This window comes from Pan troglodytes, chromosome 23 (genome assembly GCF_028858775.2).
Source record: "Pan troglodytes isolate AG18354 chromosome 23, NHGRI_mPanTro3-v2.0_pri, whole genome shotgun sequence".
Taxonomy (NCBI): domain Eukaryota; kingdom Metazoa; phylum Chordata; class Mammalia; order Primates; family Hominidae; genus Pan; species Pan troglodytes.
In genome coordinates, this window is record NC_086016.1 from 48,677,289 (window position 1) to 48,693,241 (window position 15,953).

The 15,953-nt window shown below is 52.0% G+C and overlaps 3 protein-coding genes across 4 annotated transcripts in view; 1 reads left to right on the plus strand and 2 right to left on the minus strand.

Moving 5' to 3' along the window:
* GRAMD4 (GRAM domain containing 4) overlaps positions 1 to 15,953 on the plus strand; it is a 138,011-nt gene that overhangs the window by 106,383 nt on the left and 15,675 nt on the right. The gene's annotated exons all lie outside the window — the stretch shown is intronic.
* Positions 4,300 to 6,485, minus strand: LOC129138476 (uncharacterized). The gene has a single exon (XM_054675679.2). It carries the CDS (start codon positions 6,483 to 6,485, stop codon positions 5,880 to 5,882), a length of 606 nt encoding a protein of 201 aa, XP_054531654.1. The 3' UTR covers positions 4,300 to 5,879.
* The window catches only part of CERK (ceramide kinase), a 55,855-nt gene continuing 44,201 nt past the window's right edge, over positions 4,300 to 15,953 (minus strand). Inside the window, exons 9-13 of the mRNA XM_001137835.8 lie at positions 15,097 to 15,202; positions 13,318 to 13,394; positions 11,478 to 11,683; positions 9,844 to 10,052; positions 4,300 to 7,091 (exon numbers count right to left, since the gene is read on the minus strand). Coding sequence (XP_001137835.1) covers positions 7,019 to 7,091; positions 9,844 to 10,052; positions 11,478 to 11,683; positions 13,318 to 13,394; positions 15,097 to 15,202 — 671 coding nt within the window. The 3' untranslated portion in view covers positions 4,300 to 7,018. The remainder of the gene's footprint in view (positions 7,092 to 9,843; positions 10,053 to 11,477; positions 11,684 to 13,317; positions 13,395 to 15,096; positions 15,203 to 15,953) is intronic.

Below are 15,953 nucleotides of genomic sequence, written 5' to 3' on the forward strand. Positions count from 1 at the left end.
ATCAATCCATCCGTCCATCCATCCATCCACCCACCCACCCATCCATCCATCCACCCACCCACCCATTCATCCATCCACCCACCCATTCATCCATCCACCCACCCATTCATCCCTCCATCCATTCATCCATCCACCTACCCACTCATCCATCAATCCATCCACCCACCTATTCATCCACCCATCCATCCATCCATCCACCCACCCATCCATCCACCCACGCATCCATCCATCCATCCATCCACCCACCCACCTATCCATTCACCTACCCACCCATCCATCCATCATCCATCCATCCATCCATCCATCCATCCATCCATCCATCCACCCACCCACCCACCCACCCATCCATCCATTCATCCATCCACCCACCCACCTATCCATCCACCCATCCATCCATCCATCCACCCACCTATCCATCCACCTAGCTATCCATCCATCCATCCACCCACCTATTCATCCATCCATACATCCACCCACCCATCCATCCATCCATCCATCCATCCATCCACCCACCCACCTATCCATCCATCCATCCATCTACCCACCCACCCACCCACGCATCCATCCATCCACCCACCCACCCACCCACCCACCTATCCATCCACCTACCCATCCACCCACCCATCCATCCATCCACCCACCCATCCATACACCTACCCATCCATCCATCCATCATCCATCCATCCATCCATCTACCCACTATCCATCCACCTATCCATCCATCCATCCATCCATCCTTCCACCCACCCACCCACCTATCCATCCACCTACCCATCCATCCACCTACCCATCCATCCATCCATCCATCCATCCATCCATCCACCCATCCACCCATCCACCCATTTACCCACCCACCCACCCAGCCAGCCAAGTCCTTGGTGCTGGGACACAGCAGTGATGGGCTAGGAACCTGCCAAACACACCCTCACATCCTTCCCAGGAACACATCCATGCTGTGGTGGCCACCGACCCCTTCCACCCACCCCTCTGTCCTCTGCAACAGGTCCTCCCCCAGCTTGCTCCTAACCCGGAACAAGGCTCAGACTTACCTAACCCGTTGGCAGCCCACACTGACCCCTCCACACAGACAGGGGGCAGTGTGGGCCCGTGGCAGGTGTCACCGGAGCCGGGCCATGGAGGAGGCGGAGGGGCCTCCCAGGGGCTTCTGAGTGCTCAAAAAGGCCAACCTTGTGGGAGACCACCCACCCTCGGCCCCCAGGCTCTATGCCTAAACCAACAACTTCCCTGTTTTGCGTATATTTCACCATTTAGTGTCAATAAAGGTGCCTACATATACCTCTATCACCATTTACGGGTGATTGTGATAACTATTTCAGTGCAGCTGGTTTCCTTGGCAATCGTGCATGTTTTAATGCATGCATTTTACCTTACTCAGCGGCATCTCTCGGCTGTACCTGGCTACCAGAGGGGCTGTGCAACAAGGAAAGGTCACAAACCTGTGGGGCAGGCCTGGTGCCCTCTAGGACTTTTGTTCTGGGGGTGATGGGGCGCTGCAGAGCTTCCAGCAGAAGCTGGCACTCTGGCTGCAAATCAGAAGAGGGGTCACCCAGGGTGGGGGTGCATCAGGGAGAGTCCAGAGGGGAATGAAATTGTTAATGATTTTATTCTTGAACCAGGGGTTCTCTTCATAGGTACTTGCTATATGTTTTTAAATATTTACTGGATGAATGTAACGGATGAATGAGTAAATAAATCAGAGAGGGCCTCACGTGGACCAAAGTGAGCAACGCTGGGAACCCAGGGTTGTGGTCCATTCTGCTCGTCCTGCAGAACTCCAGGAGGCAGCATTCTATGGGCTTATGAGCTCCAGCAGTGTTTGGAGGACAGGGTTGGCCAGAGACTACAGGAGCCACAGACTAAGGGCACAGCCAAGGAAGGACCCCAAGACCCCGTCCTGTGTTGGTGTGAGCTGGGAAAGCCGCCCAGGGAAAGGGCTGTGCAGCCACCCAGTGCTGCTGAAATCAGAAATCTGCCCTCAAAACCCGTGGAACCAGGAAGCCCAGCTCTGCCCTCCTCCTGGGGCCCTCGGGTCCACATCAGCGGGAAGGGAGACACCTGGGATCACAGAGGGGCAGCTGGGGTGGGGCTGGAGCCAAGAGGCAGTGATGGGCAGCTGACCACTCCCTCAGACAGGAGCTGGCCCAGGCCCCTGCCATCCTCTCTGCTCAACTCTCTACCAGATGTCACAGCTGGCATCGCAAGCTAGGGGAAATAGCTGGACCATGCACGATTGTAAAGAAGACATTCAGCTGTTACTATCTGTAAATGACATGATGACAGAAAACCCCGAAATTCACGGGTAAATCACCATCATAGGAGTGTGGAAACTGCTGGTACAAAATGAGTCAGGGGAGGCCGTGAGGAAGCTCTCGAAGACCTGCCTGGAGCAGAACTCACCCCAGAACCCTCGGGACCGCGACGAGGGCACCCGCCCAGTGACGGCCACTCATGCGGTGAACAGTACTGCCTCCTGCCAGGAGCTGCTGTGACTGTGAACTTCGTTCTAGAGCAGCTCACATGGACTTCTTTGCCTTTTAAAGTGTCGCCTTTATCGCGAACACCCCCCAAAATGCCTTCCAGCGTAGCACGCATATCCTGACTGCAATCCCCTTGCTGTTCCTGAATAAACTCTTTCTTAGGAGAGCACTCTGATGTCACTTTAGGTTGACAGGAGGCAAGGTTTCTGGATATAACCCAACACATAAAAAACAATTGTGGCGGGCAGATCACGAGGCTAGGAGTTCGAGACCAGCCCGGATAACATGGGGAAACCCCATCTCTACTAAAGATATAAAAAACTAGCTGGGCATGGTGGCACGCACCTATAATGCCAGCTACTCGGGAGGCTGAGGCAGGAGAATCGCTTGAACCCCGGAGGCAGAGGTTGCAGTGAGCCGAGATCACACCATTGCACTCCAGCCTGGGCAACAGGGCAAGACTCTGTCTCAAAACAAACAAACAAAAAATTGCATTTCTATGCAAAACAAAACAAATTTTAAGATAGCCTCAAAGGCCAGGTGTGGTGGCTCACGCCTGTAATCCCAGCGCTTTGGGAGGCCAAGATGGGAGGATCACTTGAGGCCAGGAGTTTGAGACCAGGCTGGGCAACATGGTGAGACCCTATCTTTACAAAACATTAAAAAGCCTCAAAATAAGAACTTTTGGCTGGGCACAGTAGCTTACTCCTGTAATCCCAGCAGTTTGGAAGGCTGAGGCAGGAGGATTGCTTGAGCCCGGGAGTTCGAGACCAGCCTGGGTAACAGAGTGAGACCCCCGTCTCTACAAAAAATTTTAACAAAATAGCCAGGCATGGTGTTGCACGCCTGTAGTCCCAGTTACTCAGGAGGCTGAGGTGGGATTGCTTCAGTCTGAGAGATTGAAGTTACAGTGAGCCGTGATCACGCCACTGTACCCTAGCCTGAGCAACTGAATAAGACCTTGTTTACAAAAACAAACAAAAGTCAAGTTTTAGGAATAAATCTAAAAATTTAAAGACTTTCATGGAAAAATTATAAAATAATTAAAAGACATGAATGAGGATCTATATAAATGGAAATAATGTCACATTCATGGACCGGAAAAGTCAGTTTCACAATGCAAATTTCCTTTCGAAGTTCCTCAAATACAAATGCAAATGCCCTCTCAAACATGTGGAGTGGGCCGGGCGCGGTGGCTCACGCCTGTAATCCCAGCACTTTGGGAGGTCGAGGCTGGTGGATCACGAGGCCAGGAGCTCGAGACCATCCTGGCTAACACAGTGAAACCCCGTCTCTACTAAATATACAAAAACTTAGCCGGGCATGGTGGCGGGCACCTGTAGTACCAGCTACTCCGGAGGCTGAGGCAGGAGAATGGCGTGAACCCAGGAGGGGAGCTTGCAGTGAGCCGAGATTGTGCCACTGCACTCCAGCCTGGGTGAGAGTGAAACTCAGTCTCAAAAAAAATAAATAAATAAAAATAGACATGTGGCGTGAAAGAAGCAAGTTTCCTTGCTTCTTTGGATAAAGAGCAGAACGTGCAAAACTAAACTCGCTGTTGCAGATACAGCCATGGACAGAGGCAGGAAGGGATGCGCTTAGCGTGAAATGGTAGCGCCCTCTGAGGGGGAGCAGGGGGACTCCAGAGCAGGGCACAGAAGGCTTCGGGGCGGCGTTCACCTGGCATAGGTGGTGGTGACACCTTGCTTCATTTTATTCTTGTTCTTTAAATTGTGTTTTCATGAAAAATATTCTGCTTTGAAAATAACAGGTATGTGTAAAGGAAAGCAAGCAAGCCAAGTCTGCCCAAGTAACTTTATTTGTGTCTTCTCAAACATTTCAGATCAAATAATGCCATTTTCTAATCTTGAAACCAGCAAGATTAGAAAGAGAATGAGGCCATCCTTTCACTCAGACTTTCCCAGTTACTCAAGATTGTATTCAGGAACGAAGTCAAACCCGGCCTCACTTCTTAATTAGAATAAACTAGAATCAGGTCCATTGCATAACTGCTAATTGTTTTGCACCAGGGAGCCACAAAGGAAGCTAAAACTAGCCTTTCTAAGTTATCCTAAGTTTTTACTATCTAACCAGCACTTCTGATTTTTTTTTCCTTAAAACTCTAAAGTACAGGTGTTGTATGTCTGCCGCATCTGAAAGGCTGCCCCGGAAATCAGAGCCTATCTAGCGGGAATGTCTGGGCAGTCACCCCCATCCTGCGCGCAGATAGCAAAGGGCTGCTGGCGGGTGTCAGACACACGGTACCGCAACAGCAGTCCCGAGGTCTGAGATTCTGAATGTCAGCAGGTGGCTGGCGAGTATCACCAGAGCCACTCAGGAACCAGCCATGCGGAATGGCTGGGTTTCTTATTGAACATGAAATGCTTCCTCTTTGGCCTGGACTGTTATGCTAAAATTGTTAGTGGGTTTTGGGGCAGGCCAGTGTATGGGAAACTTTTTTTTTTGTTGAGGGGGGCGATGGAGTCTCCCTCTGTTGCCCAGGCTGGAGTGCAGTGGCGCAATCTTGGCTCACCGCAACCTCCACCTCTTGGGTTCAAGCGATTCTCCTGCCTCAGCGTCCCTAGTAGCTGAGATTACAGGCGTGCGCCAACAAGACTGGCTAAGTTTTGTATTTTTAGTAGAGACGAGGTTTCACCATGTTGGGCAGGCTGATCTCAAACTCCTGACCTTAGGTGATCCACCCGCCTCGGCCTCCCAAAGTGCTGGGATTACAGGCGTGAGCCACCGCGTCCAGCCGGGAAACATTTACCAGGGACAATAAAGGCTTAGAAGAACCTTTTGGGGAAACTTTGTGAGGAGCACAATTCCAGAGGGCCCACAGCAGCCACAGCCTCCTGGCGTGACACCAGGCACACTGCCGGCTGCACAGGTTGCTGGGCACAGGCAGGCACAGCCAGTCTGGAAGAGCAGCCCGTCTTAAATCTTTGGTTTCTTTCCAACCAGGAGCAAACATTGGTAGAAAGAGCCAGGGCATATTTACTCTTTACACCCAGAATTTTCATTCATTATTGAACCATTTGGCTTGCACAGTGCTCTCTGATAATGTGGTCCATAAAAACCACCATTAAAGCTGCCCTTTCACCTGATCTGGGTGGGGCTAAACGAGGAAACGAGAAGTTTCCTGTATGCTTCAAAATATAAATCAATGCCAGGAAATTCTGAAAATGGATGCTGCCTGTTCAACGTGAAATCACTAAGGGAGCTTCTGCAAAACCCACCCGGCAGCATGAGGAACGGTGTCTACAGCGTGCTCCGAACGGCCACGGCCCCGCTCCTTACAGATCAAAGTTTAAGCCGCATTTTCTCATATTTCAAACAAAACTACGTCACAGACATCATCTACGTGGGCACGGATACACACTAAACAAGGACGTAGTACACAATTGAGGGGTGCCCCGGGGAGCGCGGCAGGAATGCCTTCCGGGAAGAATCCTCTGGTCGCCGGAGCCCTCGCGCTGCAGAGGAAACCAGCGATCCATCGTGGCTTCGAGACAAAAGACAGACATCCGAGACGCAGTTTACACTACTCTGGCTTAAAAGGACAAGATGTTCAATAAATATAGAGAACTCAGTGTGAAGAAAAGACAAGGACAAATCTGGACCACGTGTACAGACTTCAGGGCCTGCATCAGAGGAATCCTGCCGGAGGCCAGGAACGGCCCCTCCTCCACGGATGGCCAGCTTCCTCCTGACTGCCCCCAAGCCCGGCTGTGTTAAGCACTTCGCGTCGATATAAAGCATTGGTATTTGACATTTTAACACTAACAAACTTGCCAGTGCTTTACACACTGCCAGCTTCCAGAGCTTATCATCTGTGCTCCCAGAACAGACGCCAAGGTCATGCTCCCAGCCGGATTGTCGTAGCCTCGCCGCCGTGATGAGGCAGGTGTGGAGGCCCCAGCAGCCTTCCCAGCGCTGGCGTGGAGGCCCCTCCCGCGGACCACCTGAAGCAGGGCCACGTTGCATTGCAGTTGCACAGTATTGTAAGGATCAAGCAGCGATGTCCTAACCGTAAACGAAGAGGAAGGTGAAATGAAGGCAAAGAGAATCAACCACTTCCCAAAACTTGGCCACAAACCGTTACAGAATAAGTCCTGCAAAGTGGATCAAAGTGACCCACTGCTACCTCAGGCCCAGATGGTGTGACCTGCGTGGAAATCATATAATGTCCCTAACATTATTGCAATAGAGCCACTAACGGGCCATTTTCTAAACTACACTGTTGACATTGTTAAAACCTAAGAGGCCAGTGCCCCCAAGTGAGCAGCTGCATCCGCTGAGAGTAAGCGGCGTGGGCTGCAACCCGCAGATGCGTACAGAACTGAAAATGCCAAATATGTACACAAAATTGTTGACAAAAGGGTTTTCTTCTAAAATCAAGATTTAACTATCAAAAATAAATTTCTACATTTAAATGTATATATCAACATAATTGGTCTGTAATAATTATCTTAAATAGTTTTCACACTTTCCCAGTTCGAGAGCAGGACGCCGGCTTCTCAGCTGTGTGAGTCTGGCTTCGGATTCTCTTCAATTCCTCGTGCAAAGAGTCGAACCAGCTGGCAGTGGACTCTGCAGAGACAAGCGGCCACGTGTAAACCCCACGTGTCCCTCACTCAAAGCTGGCCTGAGCCCCACTCCTGGACAGGGGCTGCAGTAAACTCCACGTGTCCCTCACTCAAAGCTGGCCCTGAGCACCGCTCCTGACCATGGAACGGTCAGACGTCACCGTGGGCTGTAGGAGTCCAGCCCACAATGACGGGTCCTGGGCGCGGAATAATTCACTTAGACTCCCAGGATGCCGAGTTTGTAAAGGGGTTGCCAATGGCCAGGTGGGAAATCTGGGCATCGGTAGACCTGACTCGAACTCCAGCACCCCCATGGAAAGCAGAGCGTCCGCTCCAGTGTGTGCCCACTCCACCCACCCACCCACCTCCATTTTCTCAGCAGTACTGAGCGCGCAGGGCCTGCGAGGAGTCTGTGCAGGGCGACTCAATGCGTGTAAGAGATGTGTGAGGAATGCTCAGATGAGAAGGACAGGTGGCCCAACGCCAGCAAGAGCCTTCGGGCTTGAGGAACAAGTTGGGGGTCCCTGGAGGTCCCCTGCCCAGGGGCTCAGTGGCCACAGTGAGTCCCTGGGTGAGTGCCATCTTCCCACACAGGACAGCTCTATTTATCTCATTTATTAATGATATCACAGCCTCCTCAGACGTATTTCAGTAACCTAAACCCCTTCATTAAGTGACAGGCTGGGGCAGGGCACAGTGACTCACGCCTATAATCCCAGCACTTTGGGAGGTCCAGGCGGGCGGATCGCCTGAGGTCAGGAGTTTGAGACCAGCCTGGCCAACATGGTGAAACCCCGTCTCTACTAAAAATATAAAAATTAGCCAGGTGTGGTGGCGGGTGCCTGCTACTTGGGAGGCTGAGGCAGGAGAATTGCTTGAACCTGGGAGGCAGAGGTTGCAGTGAGCCGAGACCTCGCCATTGCACTCCAGCCTGGGCAACAAGAGCAAAACTCTGTCTCAAAAAATAAAAAAATATAAATAAGTGACAGGCTGTTTCCATGGAGCTGAGCTCACACACACACAAATTATATTTTTAAAAGCGGCGTGCTGCTGAAGGCATAGCCATATTTATCAAGATAGGACGTATTTCAAGAATGCCTGTCCTGATTTTCAAATTATTCTATTTCTTTAATAAATACATACACCAATATTAAAAATAATCCCACTTCCCAAACTTGTAAAATGAGTTGACAGAGGAAAGTCCCTGTGCACGGCTGCCTGGGGTGGCGGGTGTTCCTGGGACCTTTCGACGGCCTCTTGCCATCACCGCCCTGACAGAAAGAAAGGGGGCGCGCGGCACTGGGCCTGGGGAGGGGCAGAGACCTCCTTCTCCCTTAGGCTTGTTCAGATGTGAATGGGAGAAGCTTTCTTAGAGCCGCAGCTGGCTGGCTGAGGAGTCACTGAAAGTGGGGCGCTGTCCACAGAGATGCGTGCATCCTCTTACATGCTGTGACTTAAGGCACCCAAGGGCCATCTGACACCCAGCTTTCGTTGCAGACAGGCGTGGGCCTGCTGACCAGCCTGCCATCGCTCTCACGCCAGCCACACTCTGTTAGCGAGTGTTAAGCTGGGCTTCCTTGAAGTAGACCGAGCTCTTACCAACATCTGCCAAGAGTTCAGAATCCACCTGAGCTCTACCGTTCCCCAGTCTCATGTAATTTGCACGCCCACACCTAACTCAGTGGCCTTTTGAAAAAATCAACTTGCTTGTTACTGGGTCTTTCCATGGAGAAACAATTTTCTTTGCACTCAGATTCCATCTGGTTATGTGATACATCACAGATTTCCAAATACAATGGGCCCCAGTGGGTGTGGGGAGGACACCACTTCCCACCCTCCGCCCAGCCAGCCAGAGGAGGGGTGTGGCACCTGCCCCAGGGAGACCGAACATCCGTGTGTGGCCACACCTGCCTCCCCGCGTCCCCTAGGCTGCGTGGCCTCCAGCACAGGGCGTCCCTCTGGGGCTCCTCCCCTCCTTCCCATCCTCGGGGTGCCCTTCCCAGCCCTGCTGCCTCCTGCCCCTCCCTGCACGGAGCACCTGCACTTGGTGATTGACTGTGGCCCTTGAGGCCAGCGGTTCCCTGGTGGATTCAGTGGACAAAGGACTGCCTGTAAAGGCGGTTTCCTTTGTTTGCCTTTTGAAATTTTTTTGAGACGGAGTCTCGCTCTGTCACCAAGGCTGGAGTGCAATGGCATGGTCTCGGCTCACTGCAACTTCTGCCTCCTGGGTTCAAACGATTCTCCTGCCTCAGCCTCCGGGGTAGCTGGGATTACAGGCATGCACCATCACACTCGACTAATTTTTTTTTTGTATTTTTAGTAGAGACGGGGTTTCACCACGTTGGCCAGGCTGGTCTTGAACTCCTGATCTCAAGTGATCTGCCCGCCTCGGCCTCCCACCTTTTGAATTATTTAGGAGAAGAGAGAGAGAATGCCAGGGCAAAGAGCCCAATGCCAGCCTGGAGCACAGGGTGTGGAAGAGGGAAAGAATGAAATGGAGGAGCTTCAAACACCCATGAAAATTATCTGCAAAACAAAATGCTGAGGACTCAGCACCCTGGCATCTTTCCAGAATGTGGGTAACGGCATCTCATTCGATATTTGACATAGGGAGAGAAAAGTGCATTCATAAAACATTCTTACGTTTTGTGTTTATAAAGCCCCAGGGAACCCCCCACCCTGGGTGGGGCAGCTTGTGACAGACACCTCAGGGCTCAAGGGGCTGGCGCTGGTGGCTGGAGGACCCCTGCACGCACCTGACCTCGATGGCAGGGCTGTGCAGGACCTCCCCGTCGCAGTTCCAGGAGCTGTTGGAGACAGTGCAGCAGCAGGAGGGGTGGCTGCTGCAAATGTGCCCAAAGCGCTTCTTCCCCCCCTCCTTGAGGTCGCTGTCCTCATCCTCCATGTGCTTCGACGTAAACTGGAATTTCTTGACGCGATAAACTTCAACAAAAGTGAAGTCAAACTACCAAGAAACAGTGAGAGGGACCATTCAGCTCTAAACGTCATAGTCTGGGTGGGGCAGCAGAACACCCCAGGCCAACAGCGAGCGCTCTCAGGCCTGGGTGCACACACGGCCCTTCTCGGAGGAGGCGACTGCTTGCGCAGGCCCCTGGAGTTCCCTTTCCAGCTGAACTGACAGCTCAGAGATGAAGGGAAACCTGGCACCCACCTTCCCCGGCGCCCACCTTTCCCGGCACCCATCTTCCCTGTCGCCCACCTTTCCCGGCGCCCACCTTCCCCGGCGCCCACCTTCCGTGGCACTTGTCAAAATGACTTCTAATGCTTTTAGAAACCACAGCTTATCTACAATGACGAACGCTTTTTACAGAATTCTGATAGATAATTAGCAATGATTATTAGAATTTTGTATTCTCTTTTTAACAAGCACTACTTAAAAAGCCACATAAAAATAGCATTAGACTAGATCTTAAATAGAACTTAAGTAAAAAAAGAAATGTGACTAAATTTGGAGACTGTGGCCAAAAGTTCCGCTTCCCCCAACATGACTAGACTCGGGTCTTCCTCTGCGTAGGCTACAGAAAGATGTGGTAGAAGGGTCCGAACAGAACCCATTTCTGGGAGCCTAAAGAGTCTATTTTCAGTGGCCTGCAAGGGCCACTTACATCTTTACTGTGTCGCTTTGTTCTGTTTTTAAATAGGAAGAGAAACAACAGGTAAGAAGTTGTATTATAAAGATTCATACCTCTTAGTTTCTGTGCTCAAATACATGTGTGTGTATATGTATGTATGTGTGTGTGTATATGTATGTATGTGTATATGTATGTGTGTATATATACACATATATGTATATATACACACACATGTATACATATATACACACATACATATACACATATACACATACACACACACACACACACACACACACACACACATATATATATTTGAGATGGAGTCTCACTCTGTCACCCAGGCTGGAGTGCAGTGGCGTGATCTCAGCTCACTGTAGCCTCCACCTCCTGGGTTCAAGCGATTCTCATGCTTCAGCCTCCCGAGTAGCTGGGATTACAGGCGCACGCCACCACACCCAGCTGGTTTTTGTATTTTTAGTAGAGATGAGGTTTCACCATGTTGCCCAGGCTGGTCTCAAACTCCTGACCTCGGGTGATCCGCCTGCCTCAGCCTCCCAAAGTGCTGGGATTATAGGCATGAGCCACCACACCTGGCCTCAAAAATTTATCTTTTTAAATGATATTTTACAAGGAGTAGTTGTAACCAGGAGTTTAAAGTTTGTGAAATTAAAAAAAAAAAGTTTGCCCTTCCTTCCCTTGAATTCAATAATGAATTCCTACAACACGTAAACCAGGGACTGCTGGAACATAAATTACTCGCCAGTGGAGGTTCCATGCAAAAGCACCCCACTTACCTGGTCCTGCTGGTTGGTGTGCCTGATGAGAAATCTCAGAAAATTGAACCTGGAGCATTTCCGGATGAGGATGAGGTCAGAAGACCCATCTCCCAAGTGGGCAGCCGGGGAGAGGCCCCTGGGGCTCCGGCGACAAGCACAGGACATGTTTGTGGCATTGATGGCCAGAAACTTCCCACAGACGACTTGCCACTCCTCTACGTCCTCTGAAGCACAAAGAACCACGGAGATGTCACAGTTGCAATGGCGCCGGGCAGCGCCCTGCACCGGGACGGTGGGAGGCCATCCGGGCTCTCACCTGCTCATGCATTTAGCAGACACTTCATGCAATCAACTCTTCAGCTCAACACCAAAAACATGCACCACGTAACTGTCTGCTCCCCGCAGGAAGTGGTACCCAAAGGATCACCTCCCGGAAGGCAGGACTGTTGTCCCTCTCCTCACTTGGTGACTTTTGGACAATTTAGAACAAGGGTCAGCAAACCAAGGCTGTGTGTCAGATCCGGCCCGCTGCCCGTCTGTGTGTGGCCTGAGAGCTAAGAATGCTTTTCACGTTTTTAAATCCTTGAAAAAGGTCTGGCGCAGTGGCTCACGCCTGTAATCCCAGCACTTTGGGAGGCCGAGGCGGGCAGATCACCTGAGGTCAGGAGTTCGAGACCAGCCTGGCCAACATGGTGAAAACCCGTCTCTACTAAAAATACAAAAATTAGCCAGGCGTGGCGGCGCATGCCTGTAATCCCAGCTACTGGGGAAGCTGAGGCAGGAGAACTGCTTGAACCCGGAAGGCAGAGGTTGCAGTGAGCTGAGATTGCGCCATTGCACTCCAGACTGGGCAACAAGAGTAAAACTCTGTCTCAAAAAAAAAAAAAAAATTAGCCAGGTATGGTGGCAGGCGCCTGTAATCCCAGCTACTTAGGCGGCTAAGGAAGGAGAATCGCTTGAACCCAGAAGGTGGAGGTTGCAGTGAGCCGAGATCGCGCCACTGCAATCCAGCCTGGGTGATGGAACAAGACTCTGTCCCAATAAATAAATAAATATTATTGACTGGGCATGGTGGCTCACACCTGTGGTCCCAGCACTTTAGGAGGCTGAGGCAGTCAGATCACCTGAGGTCAGGAGTTTGAGACCAGCCTGGCCAACATGGTGAAACCCCATCTTTACTAAAAATACAAAGATTAGCCGGGCATGGTGGCACATGCCTGTAGTCCCAGCTACTAGGGAGGCTGAGGGAGGAGAATTGCTTGAACTCGGGAGGCGGAGGTTGCAGCGAGCTGATATTGTGCCCCTGCACTCTAGCCTGGGCGACAAGAGTGAAACTCCATCCAAAAAAAAAAAAAAAGAAGAGAAAGAGAAAAAAATCAAAATAATAATATTTTGTGACATGTGGAAATTCTATGAAACTTAAATTTCAGTGTCCATAAATAAAGTTTCATCGGCAGATGGCCATACCCACTCACTGTACACTGCCTAGGCTGCCTCTGCTGGACAGAGACTGTGTCGTTGCCAGGGCCTGAGGTGGTCACCAGCAAGCCCTCAATGGGACATCTGCTGCCCCCACATTCTAGAGCACCTGGGACAGGAGTCCAGACTCAGCACCACAACAGCGTTTCAGAAAGGGCAACAGGGCCTTTCACAAAACCTGCTGCTCCACACAGCCACACACGGCAAGTAACAGTGACCTGACGCTGCCTGGGGCTAAGAAGAAATGGATGCCTGGTGCCAGACAGGAAAAAGGAAAAGCAAAGGTGGGCAGGGAGAAGAGGCAGTGCCCTGAGAGAGGACAGAAACCTGCACTCCAGCACACACAGTGACAACACTGAGCCTGTGTCTTAGGAATTACCCGCAGCTTCCAAACCATACAGTGCTTTCTTCTGCTCCTCCTCCAGCTGCTGCTTGCTTTGCCTGCAAACAAAGCATCTGAAAGACAAGAATATCATCACCTTTTAAATATGGAGCTGCAGGTGCAGTGCGTATGCTTGGCACATATAGATGTATTTACATTCTTTTCACATACGAAAAAATTCCATTTCAAAGGCTTAGCAAAATATTTTTTGGCATATTAATTAGAGGTTTCAGAATGAGACCTACTTTTACAATGATACATTCAACGTGTCCTTCTCTAAAAGGTTTGGACATGAGGAGAAGCACAGCATGAGGACGCTGAGGTGCCACCTGGAGACGGTTTCTGCCTGGCCCTGCAGCTAACATAGCCTGGCTGGGAGAAATGACTGAGGCACTGGTTCCCCCAGCAGACTCCTGGGGTGAGGACTCATTTACTTTCAGAAAACAAATCATACAGGGTTTATCTGTTACAGTCAATAACAAGCAAATAACTCAGAACCATCAGCTTAGAACTTAGTCATCCGTCTAGCACGTCCTTCTGATCTTGGGGGCTGCTGGATTCACGCTGTCAAACAAGACACTGCACTGATGGAAATCGCTCATCAGCAGCCGAGTTCTTTAATGCACTGACGCAAACAGCATCTGCCTCTACATATTCTGATTTTATGGTCTCCAATTCTTCACTTAAAAAAGGAAAGGAGCTAGAAGGAGGTTCTGAAGTCTGCATGACTTAAAAGGAAAGGACGTGAGTGTCCTTCACAAAGGCGCAGCTGTCTCCACAGCCCCGTGTCCTCAGCCCCAGGCAGAGCAGAGACAGGATGACCATTCAGGCGCCCTCCATGGTCACTAGGGAGGTCATGCGGCCTGGGACAACTATGTTTAGATTTATTTAAGGTTCTATTTACACTGGTCGGATATTACTGAATACACTGTGTGGGGGTGGGGGCGGGGATATGCCAGGTGAAAGGAGTCCCTGCTTGTTCAGTCGCGTAGCCACCATTGCAGAGCCTGCAGTGGCCAAACTGGGGGACCAAATGTAAGGGGAGAGCACGGCGTTTCCAGCTGTGTTGACTCCACTCAGCCTCCCCTCCCCGGTGGGGCGCCTCTTTCCCTTTGCATCCGCTCTCCCTGGGCAGCTGCCCTGGCTCTGCCCCCCAACCCCTGGCACCAGCCCTTGTTGCCAGCCCGAGCCTTCTTGCTGAGGGTCCCTGCCTTCCTGTGGGGTTGAAGGCGTGGCTGGCCTGGGCTCTGCTAACCTTAGAGTGGGCTCCTGCCTTGGAGCATGGGGCTAACATGGGTGGGGGTCTCAGCCAGGGGTGTGGACAGGAGGGTGGCTGCTGAGAGCGCACACTCCAGCCAGCTCTACCAACGGTCCTGCCACCAGTGCCCTGCACACTCACAGTCACTGATAAGGTGTCTGCCATCCTTTCCTGCCTGCATTTCTCCTCCATCAGGCCCCCGCAGGGGGTAAAGGGAACCCCAGCAGGGAAAGACCCTGTGCTCAGCCCCCACTCCAACAGTGGGTGTGGGACCCTCCCCCAGAGTCCTCATCCCTGGCACAGCAGCAGCTGCCTGCGCAGGCCATGGGGACAGAGATGGGGACAGCAAGCCCCATGCACGCCTAGGCCGTCATGGGCATCATAGGCATCGTGTGTCTGGGCACGCTACATCCGGCACCTTCCACCACATTTGGAAAATACTTCTGCATTCACCTTCCTAACCGTCCTGCTTCATTTCCCGTCATTTGCAAGAGAAACACACAAAGCAATGCACTTACCCTGCCCGGCAGGGCTTCCTGTCCCTTGGAGATCCCACCGTGTGTTGTGCAGGGAGGAAGGACACTGTCCCTTCATAGCAGTGGTGGGAGAGGAAGGTCTTTAAACCTGGGAACAGAGTGCAGTGAAGAAAAAACATCCACAAGGGTCATTGCTTGGTTAGGATGCTGTGCTGGGCAGCTTCAGAAACGTCGCTGAGCGCGCATCTGCCTAAACCGTCTGCAGGAGGGAGAGGCCGGGCCTGCTTCAGGCCATGTCACCATCGAAGGCAGTGGCAGGGTCTCTGCCCTCCCTCAGGACAACAGCACGTCTAGTCATAGTGCTGGTGCCTTCTGACACCCAGTGATGCTGGGACAGCCAGGGCTATGGCCACTCTTGACGCTGGCAAAGTGGGGCCTTTGCCATTAGCCACCCCTCATAGCCTCGATGATGTGGCCTGTGGGCTCCAGTGGCTCAGGGTCATCCCCTCCACCCCTTCATGAGGGTCAGTGATGCCCCCACCTGCCTCAGGGCTTGGCTCCCACTGGGGTCAGCCACAGCCCCTGTGACGTCCTGAACAGCTCAGGACAGAGGCCAGGGCCACTGCCACCCAAAGTCTGGGGCCACCCTCCAGGCAAACGTGTGCGCTGTCCATGGGGCTGCCTGTAGCCTGGCACCCGGGCTGTCTGGGAAACACCACCCAGCAGGACAGCAGGGACTGGGCAGGAGGCAGGAGAGGGGCCCCAGGGTGTCGTGGGCCACACCAGGAGCCAGGCCATGTCCTGTGAGTCTCAGGGCGACTTCACTCCTCCGTGTCTGATGCTGGGGCTGGTGCTGCCCTGTATGACATCTGGTGTGGCAGTGACGGCCTGCAGGGCTG

Excerpts from the sequence above, each read along its gene's own strand:
- LOC129138476 (XM_054675679.2), bottom strand. The coding sequence starts at position 6,485 with ATGCAACGTGGCCCTGCTTCAGGTGGTCCGCGGGAGGGGCCTCCACGC.